Source organism: Monodon monoceros, unplaced genomic scaffold, assembly GCF_005190385.1.
Source record: "Monodon monoceros isolate NGI ecotype Baffin Bay Population unplaced genomic scaffold, NGI_Narwhal_1 Super_Scaffold_16, whole genome shotgun sequence".
Taxonomy (NCBI): Eukaryota; Metazoa; Chordata; class Mammalia; order Artiodactyla; family Monodontidae; genus Monodon; species Monodon monoceros.
Genome location: NW_021703772.1, coordinates 91,787,621 through 91,805,695, shown reverse-complemented (window position 1 = coordinate 91,805,695; position 18,075 = coordinate 91,787,621). Strand labels below are relative to the sequence as shown.

The 18,075-nt window shown below is 40.5% G+C and overlaps 1 protein-coding gene across 2 annotated transcripts in view; it reads left to right on the top strand.

The window, feature by feature from the left end:
• Positions 1-18,075, top strand: part of THSD7B (thrombospondin type 1 domain containing 7B) — a 975,661-nt gene that overhangs the window by 703,348 nt on the left and 254,238 nt on the right. For both annotated transcript variants that reach the window (XM_029224675.1, XM_029224674.1), the window contains one exon: positions 11,751-11,945. In XM_029224675.1, coding sequence (XP_029080508.1) covers positions 11,751-11,945 — 195 coding nt within the window. The remainder of the gene's footprint in view (positions 1-11,750; positions 11,946-18,075) is intronic.

Genomic DNA, 18,075 nt, shown 5'->3' with positions numbered 1-18,075 from the left:
AGTTTTTGAAGAATGGGATCTCCAAATACTGTGCTTCTACCCACGGAAAATGAAAACCCTTGGAATATGGCAAGAACTGGCTTTTAATTCCAAATTGCCTCATTTGGATAACAGCAAGTGAAAATGTCTTCTCTACTACATACAGTTGGCACAGAAATGGAATCGCTAGGACATCCACTGGGAGAATTACACTAAGTGGAATGGCCGGTAGATTGAGCTCAGGTGATTGACGTCTGAAGGGGGAGGGCCTGGGTTTGGTCCTTGAGTGAAGTTGGCTTGGTCAGGCCAGGGTGACCCCCCCGTCTCTGTCCTGGGAGATGCAATACTAGGGGGCCTCCTTGTCAGTTCCCATTTATGCTACTCACGCTCCTGGCCATGCCCCACACCAGTGCTGGCCACCTAGGGGAAGGATTAGAGCAGCCCTTCCCTCTCCCTGAGGCCAGACTAAATCGGCACAAGCAAGCTGGGAAGACGATTCCACACAGCATCTGAAAGCCCATATTGATGTCCATCCCAACCCTGGCCAGCTCTTGGCTCTCAAGCATGAGGTGGACTGTATCATTCACAGTGGACAGTTCAGAGCAGGGTCAACAAGACACGCTTGCTGTGAATGAGGGCTTAGACGGACGTAGCCTTCTTTTCCAGGACCTAGAACTTCCTATTCTTTCTAGCTGTTCTCACTCCCTTCTCAATTTCAATAGTGCTCTGCAGAGATTGTCCCTTCATTCACTCATGAAGCCAACAATTGAAGCGTTATAGTTGGACGGGAGAAAGTGGCTTTGCATTTCACGTGGCTCAGACTCACCCAAATCCTGGTATTTGACGTTGGAATGCACTTTTGTTTGATATAGATGTACATTCTTACTTATGCTTCGTCTTGAATAAGAAATAAGTCTGCCTGTTTCTTTTCCCTGAGGATACCCAACAGAGGGTGGGGAGAGTAATTCTAAAGGTAGCCTGAGTGGCTGAGGGAAGCCGGGCAGGGTGACTGAAAAACCAGAGAATTAAAACAAAACAAAACAAAACCAACCTGTTGTGAAAACAATGACTGGGGAAGGCACGGTAAACCTGATTGTGTCAACTGTTTTTCTTCTTATTTTTGGAAGTCGACGAGGTAGGCTTGGTTCTTACTCCAGTGGATGATGCAGTGCCTCAGAGCTAGGAGGAAATACCTTTGCCCTATGTTGTAGGCTGGCTAACAGCCCCCAAAATGACCAGGCCCTAATCCCCAGAACCTGTGAATATCTTACCTTAAGTGGCAAAAGGGACCTCGCAGATGTGACTGATTAAGTTAAGCATCTTGTGGGGAGAACAGGCTGGATTACTCAGGTGGGTCCAATGCAATCACAAAAGACCCTATAAGAGGGAGGCAGAAAGCAGTATGATGACGCAAGCAAAGAGACAGAGAAGAAGCGGTCGTGCTCATGCCATAGTCTTGGCTTTGAAGTTTGAGGAAGGGGCTAGGAGTGAAGGGTGTAGGCAGCCACTGAAGCTGGAAAGGGCAAGGTACCTGTTTCTCCGTAGAGCCTCGAGGAGGAAGCAGTCCTGCTGACATCTTGACTTTAGCCTGAGGAAACTGATTTGGGGCTTCTGACTCCTAGAATTGTAAGAAAAAAATTTTCTGTTCTTTTAAGCGGCTAAATTTTTGGTAATTTGTTACAGCGGCAACAGAAAACAGTAATACCCTGGAAACAAATTAACATTAAAAAACATCTTTCCGGGGCTTCCCTGGTGGCGCAGTGGTTGAGAGTCCGCCTGCCGATGCAGGGGACACGGGTTCGTGCCCCGGTCCAGGAGGATCCCACATGCCGCGGAGCGGCTGGGCCCGTGAGCCATGGCCGCTGAGCCTGCGCGTCCGGAGCCTGTGCTCCGCAACGGGTAGAGGCCGCAACAGTGAGAGGCCTGCATACCGCAAAAAGAAAAAAAAAAACAAAAAAACTCTTTCTGAAAGTAAAGGACCAATGACGTTGAACTGTCCAGGAGAGCATCTAAGTCCTCAGCACCGACACCTAGCTCTCCAGAGGCGGGTTGCCCAAAACCCCCTGCCTCCTACCTCATTGTGGGGCTTCAGAGAATCTGTCTACTGTATTTGGGGGCGTCTTAATGTGTGTGCTCCCTTTTCAGGAGACAACGTCAGTTCAGGCTCAGCTCTGCAGGGCCTCGGCATCTGGTGGTGAAGCATATGTATAGCAGGCTTCACATCAGTATTTTTAAAATGCTTTTAAATTAGTGTCCTTAATCCAATCAGATTTCTCTCTCTGCCTTCTGTCTGCCATTACGGCTTCAGGGAAAGGGACAGGATAAAGGCCACCTCAGATGGGAGGCGGATGTGTCTCTCAAACAGGGAGAAGGAAAAGCCCTCCTTCTTGCCAGGGTGGGTGATTGATAGTAAAAGAGAAGGGGGGCTTGCAGGGTGGGGAAGCAGAGCAGAAGAAACGTGTGTCGTGGTTTTCCCTGACTCAGGGCTGATGTTTTAGAGGTGAGAGTTTGGCTAAGGAAACAGAAGAAAGCTGAAGGTTTTCTGCAACGTGTCTTGTTTAGAACTCTGGGAAGAACTCTGGGATGGATTGGGAGGCTGGGATTGACGTATGTACACTACTATGTATGAAGTAGATGGCTGGTGAATGCCTACTGTATAGCACAGGAAAAAAAGGTGCAATCTGTTTGCAGGACATATATTGAGTTAACCTTAAAAATGCATTCCAGTACGCATTAGGTGCAGACAAATACTGTTGGATTCCACTTATACAAGGTACCTAGAATAGTCAAATTCATAGAGTCAGAAAGTACACCCGTAGATGCCAGGGGCCAGGGCGTGAGGGGGTAGGGAGGGGGAATGGGGAGTTAGTGTTTAATGGAGACAGAGTTTCAGTTTAGGACGGTGAAAAATTCGGGAGATGGATGATGGTGAGAGCTGTGCAACAATGTGAATGTACTTTGTTCCACTGAACTGTCAGTTAAATATGGTTAAAATAGTATGTTTCATGTTATGTGACTTTTACCACAATAAAAAACAGTAACAAAAAAAGAACTCTGGGAAGAGATGCCCTACGAGGCGCCACTCCAGAAGTAGGGCCTTATTGCCGCCCCGGAAGCTCCCTGGGTTTCCCTTGCTACAGAGAGTCTGCAGAAATGCCTTCATGCCCCGGGGAAGGGTGGGATAGCTGCTGGTGCCGGCAGGCTTCACAGGAGAACCTGCTCTGACTCTCCCAGAGCACTGATCACGGGGCCCCAGCCGGATATACCACACCAGGAGGGAGCCAGGTGGGCTGAGTTCTCATCAGCTTAGATGACAACAGCCCCTCATCAGGCCGAGAGGGAATGGTTTGCGAGATTTTCACCCTGAAGTGAGACTTTCCTGGTGGATGTCACCAGGGTGAGCAGCCAGCCGGTGGACGAGGGCCACTCTTATTGCAGACGCTGGCAGGGCCCTTCTTCATGAAGATCTGAGACCGTTGCTGGCTTCCAGGCACCCAGATACCATCCTGGAGGGGGAAAAGGGAAATGGCTGGAAGAAAAACTGCACATTTACCTGAAAATAATTATTTCAAATGGGAAGGAGGCTAATTAAAATGGCCAAAGCTGAGAGAGCTTTAATTGGCATTTGTACCTTTCCTGATTACCTGCTAGGAAGGGAGTTCTTAAGAAAGATTGCATCAGTCTATAATGAAATCATTGGAGTGGAGTGCATTTCTGTCCTTAGACTCAGCAAGAGCTGGCCTGCCCTGGCCTCCGTGCCTTAGAGGACCCTTCTCTGACCTTCTTCTAGCCTGTTCTTTCCCACAGGCAAGGAGCCTCACTGGAGCCCATGCTTCCCCATCCATCCCCTTATCTAAACCCTGCTCAGCTGTCAGGACCTTGGAATTCCCTGCCCTAATGGCCCTGAACCAGCTTCAAGAACTTATGGGGCCTCTTCTCTGAGCCTGACTCTACGACCTAGATCTGACGGGTGGACAGGGGTGGCTGATTTGTGAATTGAGCTTTGGGGGATTGACTGTAGTGCCCACTCACAAGTGTAAGACGGTCCCTCCGGGGGTAGAATCCAGCTGGGAGTGAAAGGAGAAGAGGGCTGGCCAGACACCCAGGGCTGGGCCCACAGTCCGTGTGCTGCCACATTCCAGCCTGAAACTCCAAGTCATTCCAGGATTTTTATTGAATCCTCATGTTCCAAGTCATGAAGACATACATGTTAAGTAGGAGAATAGAACTGATCTATTACAGGTTTGTAAATTTCAGAGATAACTTCTAACTCTTTAGTCTTGTGGTTTGTGACCTCCTCTTATATTCCAATGCTGGTCCCAACATGTGTTAGGGGCAACCTGGCATTGCTTCATTAAATTAGGGACCTTGCTACACAGACATGGAACATGTCATTACAAATGTTACGAGCCTTATCAAAGGAGAGGTCAAGGGTCTTAGAACGTGCATAGCAAGGGCGGGAAGCTGGCCTGTTATATTGCTTGTTCGTCTGCACAGGCATAAGGTGTGCCAGGCTCCTGTCTTCACTAGGTGCCTCCTACTCATCCTTCGTGCGTCCCCTCCATCCAGGAAGGCTCCTGACTGTGCAGTGCCTGAGGCCCCAGAGCCATGCTCTTGCAGGACCCTGGGCATGGTGAACTTTCATTTCCGTGTTTCTTTCATCTGTGTATCCCAGGCCACCAGTGCAGGGTCTGCCCTGTAGAACACGTTGTTCGAATGTCGTGTTAGCTGAGCAGTGGCTGCCCGCCCCCTCCCCTCCTCTCCTTGATGTGCATGTAAACTGGGTTCTGTACCTGATTGAAGCTGTTCATGATTGCAGGACAGCAAGCTCACAGCTCTTCTATTTTTCTAGCATGTCACCCTCATTTCCTGGAAATCATGACCTCTTGAAACAAATTCTTCCCACTCTTCCTTGTCAACTGTTAGAGTTGAACTCTGGTCAGGAGCAACTTTGGGGAAGTAATGTGGGTGTCCTTGGTGAAGACGATGGATGTGAATAGATCTGAAGTAGCAGATTCCATTGCTTACTTAGTCTTTCCAGGTAGAACATTATCATTTCCTTTTATAAGGCCAGCAGCCCCTGCCCTCTTCATACCATAACTGAAAAGAAGACAAACTTATCCATGTCTGACTATCAGAGTTTAGAGGTGATAGGGGACAGAAAGACCAGCCATTTAGTAGTAGTTCATAATCTGATTTCAGTCACCATTAAAGCCTAAGAAGGCCACCTAACCGTCCCACATTGACAGCCAGCGTCTTCAAAAAGTTAACTACGAGACACACAGAGAATTCACAAGTGTAAGACGGTCCCTCCGGGGGTAGAATCCAGCTGGGAGTGAAAGGAGAATTCATACAGGTCCTTGCTTTATTTCTTTAGCTAAATTCTCTGATAATTTTACACTTCCTGCTAAGCCATTCCTTTTCATGTTGCTAGAATTGAAAATAATTAGATAACAGTGGAAAGCAATTAGTAACCTTTTTCCCCTTTTTGGTGATTTTTTTTCTCCCAAGGCTCAGGCTGTGTGGTGATTAAGAGAAAGATCAAGCTGAAGTCAATTCTATGTGTTATGTACATTGCTAGACACTATGAATAGGAAAATGTGACCTCAGGCATCACAGAGATATTTGGAGGGTTCCAGGTCACCCGACCATATGCACTTACCAGGGGGCTGTTCTTGTCTGAGAGCTCTTGTCTCAATAGCTTAGCTCAACCACCTGCTTCTCCATCATTCCTTAATGAGAATACCCATCTGTTCCCGGCAGCTACTCTTGAGAGCTTTCTGCCCAAAGCTTAAGATAGCTAAATTTCAAACAATGCACAGTGAGGTTGTTCTGAAGCTATTTGAGCTAATTTTACCTGGGAGTACAGTCTTCCTCCAGTAAAGACAGCAGTATTTCAAGTTTAATAAATAAAATATAATTAAGCATCCAATTATCACTCTGCTTAAATGATTCATTCCAGGTAGAAGTATATGACAGGAATGGTCACTAGTGAATACCTCTTCCTTGCGTGATGGAAAGACCTTTCCCCCTAGTATAGTACAGTATTTTAAATACTTAAAAACATCAAAAGAGACATCTTTTCTCTAGATTGTGACCTGCAAGTGACGTGCTGTGATCCACAAGTCCCAGAACTCAGAGTTCAACTAAATAGCAGGTGTCTGACAGGTCCATTCTCTGTAATGGCCTATTTTTTTTCATGCCTGCCCTGAGCACATCCTTTCCATTCAAGACTGAAGTACCTGCTTTTCTCTTGTTTACCAGGATTTCCCCATTGGCTATTGCCTTTAGGGAAACTACATTACTCTGCTATTATCTGTCTACCTGCCTGTCACTGCCACTACTATAGACTCCCCAAAGCTAGATTATTTATATGTACATGTATATGTGCATACACACACAGAAAATACTTTTATAAATATTCATAGTTCCTTATATTTTGTGGCCAAGTGATTGGATGGATGGATGAATAAATGGGTCAATTTCAGTAAGGTCTATTAGGGAAGAAGGTATAGGTAATAAAGATCCAGGTGTATAAGCAGCCTAGTGTCTAGTCTGCCATGGGGGTAGAGAAAGTGACCTTAAGAAGGTTTATTCCTGATCCCAGGGCATGAGCTATTTTTTCTGCCTTATGTTTATTCTTCTTGTGATCAGTAATGAAGCTCAAATGCTCCTAATGGTCTGAAAAGCGTTGCTACAATATATGCCCCTAAGTATTACTTAGGTGTTAAAATTCTCATGAATTCAGCATTAGCACAGAGGGGCACCTGTTTTTGTTGGATATGACCACCTCCGTAAGTGAGGTGAAAATATGGCCAGCACTCTTGTGCAAATACTCACGCTTTTCTCATTAGACTCTTTTAAGTACTAGGGATTTTGATCTTGGTGCTTCTGGAAAGAATTGCCAGCAGACCTTAGATTCCAGTTTCTGACTTCCTGGAGTTGTGGTCTTATATGGTAGCTTTTACTGTAGCCCCATTTTTATAGACACTAAGCATAATGCAAGAGCATCACTTGGAAATATAACACAGTATCCTTGGGAGGGCCATGCAGTCCTTGGAAGAGCCTACTGACTTCAATATTATAATTTAAGGGAGGCTCCAGTCACATTTCTTAGGGGTCAAGAGGGTTTGGTAGGATTTGGAAAATTCTTCCTGAGCCAAGGCAAGAGATGGTGGAATCTTCTTTGCAGCCATGTCTTAAATTTCATTTCCAATAGCCTTCCTCATAATAATAGAAACTCTCTAGGCAGATGTACCAAGTGCTTAGTTCTGTGCTAAACACTTCATCTGCATCAATTTATCATAAGATGTAGGTGTTATCATTCCCGTTGTATGGATGAGTTAATTGTTTTAGTAGAATTTACATAATTTGCCCAAGGTAACAGTAAAAAAAAAAAAAAAAAAAAAAAAAAAAAATGAAAGTCTCTTTAGTTCTGTTAAACACCAAGGCCCATAATTTGATAAGTACACTCTACTTACCACCGCTGATTTAGTCCTCAAAGAAATTATTTGACTTAAGGAGTCTATACACACTTAATATTGGCCACAGAACTATATTGTAGGTTAAAAATAACATAGTTTAAAAATATCCTTTGAATAGATACATCTGTATGTATAACTGAATCACTTTGCTGTACACTTGAAACTAACACAACATTGTTAATCAACTATGCTCCAATATAAGATAAAAATTTAAAAAAACATCCTTTGCCCATGAGTTGCCCAGTGGAAGGGGCCTCTGAATTGGGTTGTACCTCTAGCTACTAGTTATCCCCACTTACTCTAAATGTCTTCCCTTTTCATTTCCTTTGTATGTATCTGTCATCTTTCCTTTGTTGGGTTTCCAGTCCTGCATACTTCTCGCCCGCTATTTCTTCATTTTTTGCCTACCCTCTAGTATCATTCAATGCCCCGTCATTTGATAAATGTTTACTAAATGATTCCTTTTATACTAGAACATGCCCAAGAAGTAAATTGTTTTATTCAACTTGTTCATGTTTTTATTTCTAGTGGTTCTTTTCACACTTGAAAGTAAGTGAGGATCTTGAATCTGAAGAAATCTGAGAACCATCATGCCTGGCCTAAACGGATGATTGCATGCTCTGTAGCGTATCGATTGCCCGTCACCCCTGAGCTGATCATCAGTGATAACCTAGAGCAATGGTCTCCAGTCTAATGTGGGTCAAGTTCATACTACAACTCTGAATGCATTCTGTGGCCCTTAGAATCCTCTAAAGCCTCCATCAGACTACTGGGTCACTTTGGGCAGGAGTGATGGATCTGATTTATTCTACGTAGTCCTGTGAATGCATTGAATGTGTTAAGGGCATATCTAGTATACCGGTTGACTAATGGTGATTGTAAGTGTAGTACAGAATCAGGTGAAGATTCACCCAGTTTTCTCTTCACCTTAATCTGAGGATGGCCAAGGAAGAAATGAGGTGTGGTGAGCGAGAGTGTGTGCATGTATGCTTGCTAGAACTATCAGCCTGCTTGATTTAAAGCAGATATAAAGGATAATAATAATAGCCTTTATTTGGCTCTTGGTGGGTGTGAGACACGGCTTTGAGGATTCTCACAGCCCTTTGTTTATGTGCTCTTATAATACTCATTTTAAAGATGAGGAGACCAAAGCATAAACAATTTAAATAACTCATCTCAGTTCACATAACACCCAGGTGTTTGGGGATGGAATTTGCATTCATGGCACTTAACAACAGTGTCTGTGAATTCTGTCATATGCTAAAGCTATTCTTTCTTAGTTTCTTGTGCAAAGAGTTCAATATAGACATTCATAAATCCAGTGTATTCTAATTTAGACAGTTTGTAGAACTTAAAAATATCATTGAATGTTTATCATAGCTTTCAAATTTTAAACTCATTGAAATGAAATATAGAAAGTGAATATTTTATAAATTTATTTATTTTAGGCTGTGTTGGGTCTTCGTTGCTGTGCATGGGCTTTCTCTAGTTGCGGCGAGCAGGGGCTACTCTTCATTGTGGGGCGCAGGCTCCTCATTGCGGTGGCTTCTCTTGCTGCGGAGCACAGGCTCTAGGTGCACAGGCTTCAGTAGTTGCAGTGCGTGGGCTCAGTAGTTGTGGCTCGTGGGCTGTAGAGCACAGGCTCAGTAGCTGTGGCACATGGGCTTAGCTGCTTCTCGGCATGTGGGATCTTCCCGGACCAGGGCTCGAACCCGTGTCCCCTGTATTGGCAGGCAGATTCTTAACCACTGTGCCATGAGGGAAGTCCTAGAAAGTGAATATTTTAAAATAATGTATTATCATTGGAAAAACTCTTCATTTGTATATTCATAGAGGTTTAATTTTCAAATAGCAGTACTTTTTGAAAGTATTTAAAATTCCTCTTCATATTATTCGGTGCATTGTCATCTTGGAAAAGAAAACTTGGCCTGATAAAAATCCCCTAAATTAACTCCAAATTAGTTATCTAAACATGAAATTCAAGTCACATTTGCTTGTACACTACTTAAGAAAGTATCTTATTTTATTCATCATTAATGGCTATAATAGTCCCAACAAAGAAAATGCAGGTGATGTTGGTTTGATGTGCCATGGATTTTGTTCCTAGGATGTGGATAAAAACAAGAACAAAAACTATTCAAAATTAATGAATAGCCCCACCTGCTGTGGAGCAGATGTACAAACTGGGAAGTGTTGTGCCTGTATCCACTGTCATCTTAGCTGATTCCTTCGTCCTAAAACATTAGCTAGGTTTGGCTTTCACCAGGAAATAGATAGATAGATAGATAGATAGTTGGTTAAATGGTGTTCAGATTGACTTGTTCTCTGCTGTGCTCAGAATAAAGAAAGGAATTCAGAATATAAGAGAAATGGGCAACTGAAAGCCCCTGTGTATACTTACCCTGTGTTAAAAAAAAGTGTATATAAAGAGTTCCTAAAAACATTGTTCCTAGGCTGTGGTCTCTTTATTCCTTGTGACTTGGTAGATTTTAAAGAGCTGTAATAAAAATGATCCTAAGCCATAGTTTCTTTAGGATGATGAACGCAGCAAATATCCATTAACAAATACCATGTCCAAAGTCATCATGCTAAAAGTGGGTGGTCAGTGGACAGGCTGGATCAGAACCACTTGGGACACTTAAAGACAAAAATATTCCTGGACTTCTTCCCCGGAGATGCTGGTTTAGTAGGTCTGAAGTTATGCCATCAGATCTCTATGTTTTCAAAGACATCCGTGATTAGGAATCAGTTGAGAAGTGTAGTTTTCAACAGGGGGTGACATTTGGCAATGTGTGAAGTCATTTTTGGTTTTCAAAACTGGGAGGGTGTGTGTGCTATTGGCATCTAATGGGTTGAGGCCAGGAATGCTGCTAAGCCTCTTACAATGCACAGGACACACTTGTGTACCCACAAAATGAAATTATCCAATCTAAATCGTCAGTGGTGCCAAGGTTGAGACATGCTGGTCTAGAAAATAAAGATATATCCTTAGAGTCCATAATTAGGGTGAATAAAAGATGCACAAAAATATCATTCATTCTTAATGAAATAAATGGCATTAGTCCAAAGACTCAAAAAATTAAGCAAAATCTCAAAAATGTCTTATCTTGAGATTATCAGTTCATGGTATGACTGGAGACATTCCAGCTGCAAAAGTATGTGAGAAACATCTGCAACTGGTAGAATATTTGTACTGGGGATTATCTGGATAGATTATGCCTGTATTTAAAAAAAGAAATAAAAATTTTAACTGATCCTGAAATGTTAGCAAGGGGAAAAAAGTTTACTTGTAGAAAGCAGAAATTCCTTTTAAAATACTGACTGAAGTGAAAAATAGGGCCATTTACATAAGTGCCATTTAAACAAGTAAAGAAAAATCAAATCTAGGAAAAGTTCAGATGATCTTTTGGTGGTTTTGGCCTTTTTTGTCCTCCTATTACTCTTTTTTTCTAGTTGTTGGTTTTTTTTTTTTTTTTTTGGAGTATAATTGCTTTACAGTGTTGTGTTAGTTTCTGCTATACAGTGAAGTGAATCAGCTATATGTATACCTATATCCCCTCCCTCTAGGACTTCTCTCCCACCACCCCTCCCCACCATCCCGCCCATCTAGGCCGGTCGTCACAGAGCACCGAGCTGAGCTCCCTGTGCTTTATAGGATGTTCCCGCTAGCTATTTATTTTATGCATGATAGTGTATATATGTCAATCCTAATCTCCCAATTCGTTCCACCCTCCCCTTCCCCTCCTGTGTCCACATGTCCGTTCTCTATGTCTGCATCTCTATTCCTGCCCTGCACATCGGTTCGTCTGTACCATTTTTCTAGATTCCACATATATGCATTAATATAGGATATTTGTTTTTCTCTTTCTGGCTTACTTCACTCTGTATGACAGACTCTAGGTCCATCCAGGAATGAAACTGGGTCATTTGTAGAGATGTGGGTGGACCTCCTATTATTCTTTTACAGATTCTCTTTTCTAGTTTTGTATCATCTCTAGAGATCAAATGCTCACAGGCAAGACATACAGAAAATTACTGAATGTTATTTTGGTTGCTGTCAATGCTGGGTTCGGATTAATAACGAAACCAATTAAATTCTCAAATACCTCCACTGACAACAATAAATGTTTAATTTCCAGAGAAATAAGGTTAGCTATGTTGAACACCTTTTGCAATCACAGTGATAGCCAAACTTTTCAAACATTGGGGAATTCTGCAATTTCGTCCAAGAACCAGCAGCAGCTTGATTTAATTAAAATAATAACAAAAGAATCCATGTTTTTTTAGCTGTCTCGTGCATCTCTGGTAATAACCAGTCGGCAGAAATGACGGAATGCCTCAAGCAGACAAATGGCATGCCTCCCCTTGTGCAAGAATGTACAGTACCCTGTCATGATGACTGCACCTTCACTGCTTGGTCCAAGTTTACGCCCTGCTCCACGAATTGTGAAACAACTCGAAGTAGACGGCGACAGCTCACAGGTAGGGTGTGCTTTTCATTCTTTAGCTTCAGGCAAGTGATGCTCTCCTGAAACTGATCAAGGAGAATATATGTTCCAGAAGGATGGGAAATTGTATCAGGTCTCTCCCCTCCCCTCCCCTCCCCGCCATTATACATCCTCAGTGCCAAAGCTTGGCACATAATAGATACTCAGTTAATACTTGTGAAACAAATGAAAGATGTGAACCATTCCAAAGCTATGAAGTTCTTCTCTATACAGCTTATAATCTTTGTAGTCATAAATGGCAATATATCCACCAACTTCCTGGAGTAGTTAATGGCAGAGTTTCTGATGTTTTCCATGCCAGGATCTCAGCAAGTTTGAAAGCAGTCTCTGATTTGTAAAGAACATCAAAGGCAGATCTCACCTATGTCATTATCTTTTGCCATTACCTTATAAGTAACTTGATATTTTAAAATTTTAGTGGTGGAAGGCAAAAATTGAATTACAGGGACTTCCCTGGTGGTGCAGTGGTTAAGAATCCGCCTGCCAGTGAGTGCAGGGGACACAGGTTCAATCCCTGGTCGGGGAAGATCCCATGTGCTGCGGAGCAACTAAGCCTGCGTGCCGCAACTACTAAGCCTGCGCTCTAGAGCCCACTAGCCACAACTACAGAGCCACACGCCACAACTACTGAAGCTCACATGCCCTAGAGCCCACCTGCTGCAACTACTGAAGCCCCTGCACCTAGAGCCCATGCTCTGCAAGAAGAGAAGCCACCAGAATGAGAAGCCTGCACACGGCAGCTAAGAGTAGCCCCTGCTCACCTCAGTAGAGAAAGCCCGTGTGCAGCAAGGAAGACCCAGTGCAGCCAAAAATAGAAAAATCAAATCGAATTACATACATAGATTCTGCTTTTGTGGCATATGCTAATTATTGGTTCTATTTACATCCTTGAAATTTAATGGAAATTAAAGCAATGAATAGTTTAATCAAGGTCTTAGAGAAATTTTTGCCTATAATATACAAATAATTGATGTAGTAATATATATCCTACTTCTTATCTAGATAAATATGGCAGAACATCTCTTCATTGAATGCTTTTTCATATTCGCAGAAAACTTAATTCAGGGAATGAAGAATCAAAGGAAAATGCCAGAATAATAATTGGGTTAATAAAATTGGTGTTGACATTGAAGAATTAAGCACAGATGACCATTTTTTCTCATGAGCAATTCAAGTGCTAATTCTCTCAGTTTCAAGACCTTTGTTTGAAAGCATTGCATACCAGATTGTTTTACATTTAGCTCACTCTAATGGATTGACAAAATCCATGAGAGCGCTTAACAGGATTTCTGCGCACAAATCAGAAGCCCATTTGTAAGTACAGGTGAAACGTATACTCTCAAATAGAAACATCAAATTAAATGTTATACTTTATTCTATAAAAATTTGTTCATATATAATTTTATGCAACATTGCTTATGTTTCTAAGATAAAACAAGTTTCTTATTCTCTAACAATATGATGGGATAGAATGTATATGACAGGAATAATTCCAAGTTCAGGGGCGATTTAATGGAACTTGGTTTGCATGTTCCTACATAATCCTTCAGAAGCCATTATCCTAGCAACTCTGTCTATATCTTTGAGATGAGAGAGAATTTCCTTGAGAGGGAAAGAAAGTTTTTAATTAATGGCCAATTTTTTTTCTTTGTCTTGAAGGTTTGCTAATGATGTTTTGTATCTGTAAACTGAGAATGAAATAATTGAAAATCCTAGGATACTTACTCATTTTGCAACCAGTACAGTTTATGTTATCAATTGTCAAAACTTTGATTTTTTGACTTTTATTAGCTATACTAATATACTTTTAAGGTAAATACTGAAGAACTGTTATATTTTTGCTTGCAAACTCTATCCTAAGAATTACATTAATATTTAGAATTTCTTTTCTAAATTATTAACTGCTATGCTTTTGCCTAGCTGATTGATCTTTGTGTGTTTCAGTATCTAGATGACACCTAAACAACTGGCTAATTTCATGAAATACATGAGTTGTTAAAATCAATCAAATGAATTATATAGTAGTGTCAACTGAAAGAAAAATGCACAGCGTGAGAGTTATGAGCTAAGGTTTATCCAGGGGGCTTACTGAGGACTGTTGCCCCGGAGACAGCCTCTGATAGCTCTGAGGGACTGCTCCCAAGAGGTAGGGGAGAAGGCTAGTTTATATGTGATTTTGTTGTTGTTAAGAAATGTATGCAGTCAGCATACATCTTCGTAGAAACTTACTGCTAGTCACAACAGCAATCTCAAGGTAATGATCATAGCACTTTCTGTGTATGGGAAGACGCAAGAAGTGAAGTTTATTAAAATTCTTCCTGAAGTGCGTCTGACTATCTAAGGGTCTGTTTGTTCAAAGCACAGAGTATCCTTTTATTGTCTTTAATTTCCTCTGTTAGAAGCACTGAGTGTACGGTCAATCAGTGACTGCAGTGGGTTAATCTTTGTAGACTTGGATGGAGAATGACATACTCTTTGCTCTTCTTTTGTTGGAAGTTCCCCCATTTTGGTCGTAAATTCAACCAAAGTTTGAGAGCCATTTCATGACCAATTTGTCCTAGGGCCCTACGTCAAGGATTTCATAGGATTTTGTTGATAGGCCACTCAGTGTGCTATGACTGAATTGGGCCCTTCTAATGGTTATCATAAAGGTCTCTGGACCACATGTCTTACTAGTCTGTTACGGTCCAGGAAATGATTCTCCCTGATTGTTTCTTCCCATATCTAGAGTTACACTATTATAATCACTTTAATTCTATATAGAACTATATATTCGATCAAACATTTCAAATCTCTTAGTCATTACTGCTTTTGTTGGAGACGCTGTTTATTCTTGCATTACCAAATCTACAACTACCTTATAAGCAGAACACAAGTTCTATAGCTGGAAGTATTAATAAGGTCATAGTGAGCATTTATGCCATGAACTTCCAGCATCAAACCAGTTCTTGAGATCACCAAGACTAGGGAGCAGATTGTTTAAGGCACAAATCTGATTTTTTTTATGTGAGTCATTAAATGTGTTCTATTACAAGCCCAACAGAGTCATTAAACTTTAACGACTGTTGCCTGGTGTTACCCATATAAATCCATTCCATAACTGAGGAAGAGTCCCTCCTGATAAGTGGGAGGTTATGTTTTTTGAATTAAATGTAGCTCATTGTTCTGATTGAGCTTGAGTAACTCTGATAGAAAATGCATATTTAGGTTAAAATAAATTTTCTAAGGGACCATCCAATCACATCCTTGGAGAAGAGAAATCCACCAGGGTGAACCAGAAGTACTGGACGTAGGTAATTGACCATAAACCAAAAAATGAGATAGATTTTTAAAAATTTGCATAAGATTGTGCCCATGATACAAAAACATTTGGTTCACATGTAAAAATCCAAGAAATCAAGGTCCGGTCTGGCATCTTGGAATAGCTATCTGCTTCCGACGCCCTCATCTCTTCCTGCTGTGGGTATGGTTTCTTCTCTGTTTGAGTATTGTGTCAAGGTGAGTTTGAGGTTAGCAATCCTCTCTATGTACCAGTCCGGTGCAGGGCCCTTTTTAAATGGGAAATATGAATCTAAGAGTCAATTCCCTTTGGTCTTCTTGTGGATGAGCTGGTTAAGAGTACCTGATAAGGGCCTTACCATCTAAGCTGAAGAGAGTCCTTTAAATGATGTCTTTTCCAGTAGATATGCTTCTGGTTGTAGTCATAGGGTATCCGATCTTTATCCAAACATAGATTACTGTGATAAACTTCAGAAACAAGCTAAAAACGTTCTTTTAACAAGTGACTTAAACTTTTGTGATAATGTAACATAGCAACAGGAGCCGTCTAGAAAGTGAGTTTCAGGCAGTAAATACCAAAACCTTATAGATAATTAATAGCACAAGAACTTGATATCTATAAACGTATATTACTGAAACATATCTTTTCTCTAAAGTCATCCTCATTTCCACCAAATACAGCCAAACTAAGACTAAGTTGTTTACAAAGTAAGTCTGGTTTCAATAAACTCGGCCTGATTATTTACATAAGTGTACCAAGAATAGCAGTTGATTATATAGGCTCTTTTAAATTTGTTTTTTTTTTTTTTGAAGCTTGTCATAAACAGTCCCTGACTGAACTTTATTAAGGCTTCTCAAGGCCACGAAAATTATGCCTAGGACTTGCCATCAGATTTACCTGTATAGGTTTGGGTGAATTCCTCCCTTCTCAAGGTTCCCAAAATATCTTGAGGGTCCTTTCTTATTCACCTGATAAGGATGCTGGGAACCCTGCAAATAAGGCACTAGGCTGTTTCTCTAAGGGGCTTTATGGCTCCATAAAGTCCATCTTAGTTCTTTAAACCTGACTTGTTATATCCGATTCTATGCATATTCTCAAATAAGGCATTCCAGTCAAAGCTATGTTAATATAACCAGCGTTGCCATTGTAACCTGTCAAACAGAGAAGAGATTTTTATTGAACTTTTGCAAATAACTATATTTCCATGAAAATAAGAATAAGGAGTTTCCACTTCTAGAGGGATCAGGAAGAGAGAAATAGATAAATGTTTCAATTCTGCTTACAAAGGTATAATTTATCAAATTGGTGTTAGTCATAGCATAAGAGGAAAGATTTCCTTATATCAAGAAAACAAAGATAAACAGTAATATTTTAGACAAAAGGTCATAAAAATTATAACCACATTCATCAGTTCATTCAGTCATATGCAATTAAGTGTTGTTGATCTTGATCTCCTGTTAACAGTTTTATGAAGTCATCAGATTTTTCACTAGAATTCTTTAATTTCATACCCAGTTCAGTAGTATAATCTGAAAGCTATCAGAAACCTGTAATTGTCAAAAAAAAAAAAAAAAGTCCTTCCGTGACTCTTCTTGAAGATGAAAAATTTTAATAAAAGCAACAGAGTAAAATAACTATACATGACAAAAGACTTAAAATGGCATGGTTAAAGATACGATTACAATTGACAAAGAAATTTGGTTATTTCTGTTACACACATTTTAAGATAATTGGACTATGATAACATTAGAGTAGGACATCTGAATTTTAGGAATTTCCTAGAACTTCTAGAATATTTATATTGGTAACATTTACTCATACAATATTACCTAAGGTTTATCATCGTTTATCTAACAATGCTAATCATGTAATTTAATATACCAAATAAACCTAATTAGTTTAATATCTTTCTCTGAGATGTTTCAGGGTCCCCTGGAGACATGCCAACATTAGCTAGAGGTCATAACAGAGAAATTCAAATTCTAGTTTTGCACCAGCTTACTTTAATATTAGAATTCTTTCAGCCAATTAAGTTCATTTTAATCTTTGCCAGCCCTGGTCATACATCAAATTCTTTCTCAGGGTTTCTTTTCATAACCCTGTAATTTGCCTCTTTTCTTCCAGATTGTGTCCTATGCTTTCCCTTGCTCTTTTCTTCTTTTTCTCTTAACCTCTCTTTAGGACAAAATTACTTTGTTTTCCCTTAACAGAATGCATTTCCTTTTCGTTTACCCTTTTAAAAAGTATTCTTGCATACAAAGATGTTTTATTTATTTTAGTGGTTCTAATTACACATATTAATCAGAATTCTCAACCCTTAAAAACCCCAATCTTTAGCAAAAACCAAGAAGTCAGCAGTTATGCACTGTTTGTCACGTGAGCATGCCTGATTGGCAAACTTAAGAACATATTCCATTACCTCTAGAAACACATTTTTTCAGTGTAATTTTTCCTCACTGTGGTATAAGACATGTGACCAATAAACCAAACATCTTTAGGTATTTTTTTTTAAATAGGAAGACAAAAGTAGATAAATTTAGACTTGCTTAGCAATTACTTTCCCAGTATTTTCTATTATTTGGAAATGATCTAGACATTCAATGAATTCCCATCATTTAACTTAGTAAAACTCTAAAATTTCAAGTTACTGAAAGATCTGGAGAAACTATTTTTAAGTAGACATACAATAAAACATAATTATTCTTAAAGCATTCATCTAAAAAAGTCTTAGCCCATTTGGATCTAAATTTCTTTATGAAAATATCATTAGTTTTCTTGCTGACAAATCGTTAGAGATAACATGATCTTATTTGACGTTTAGTAA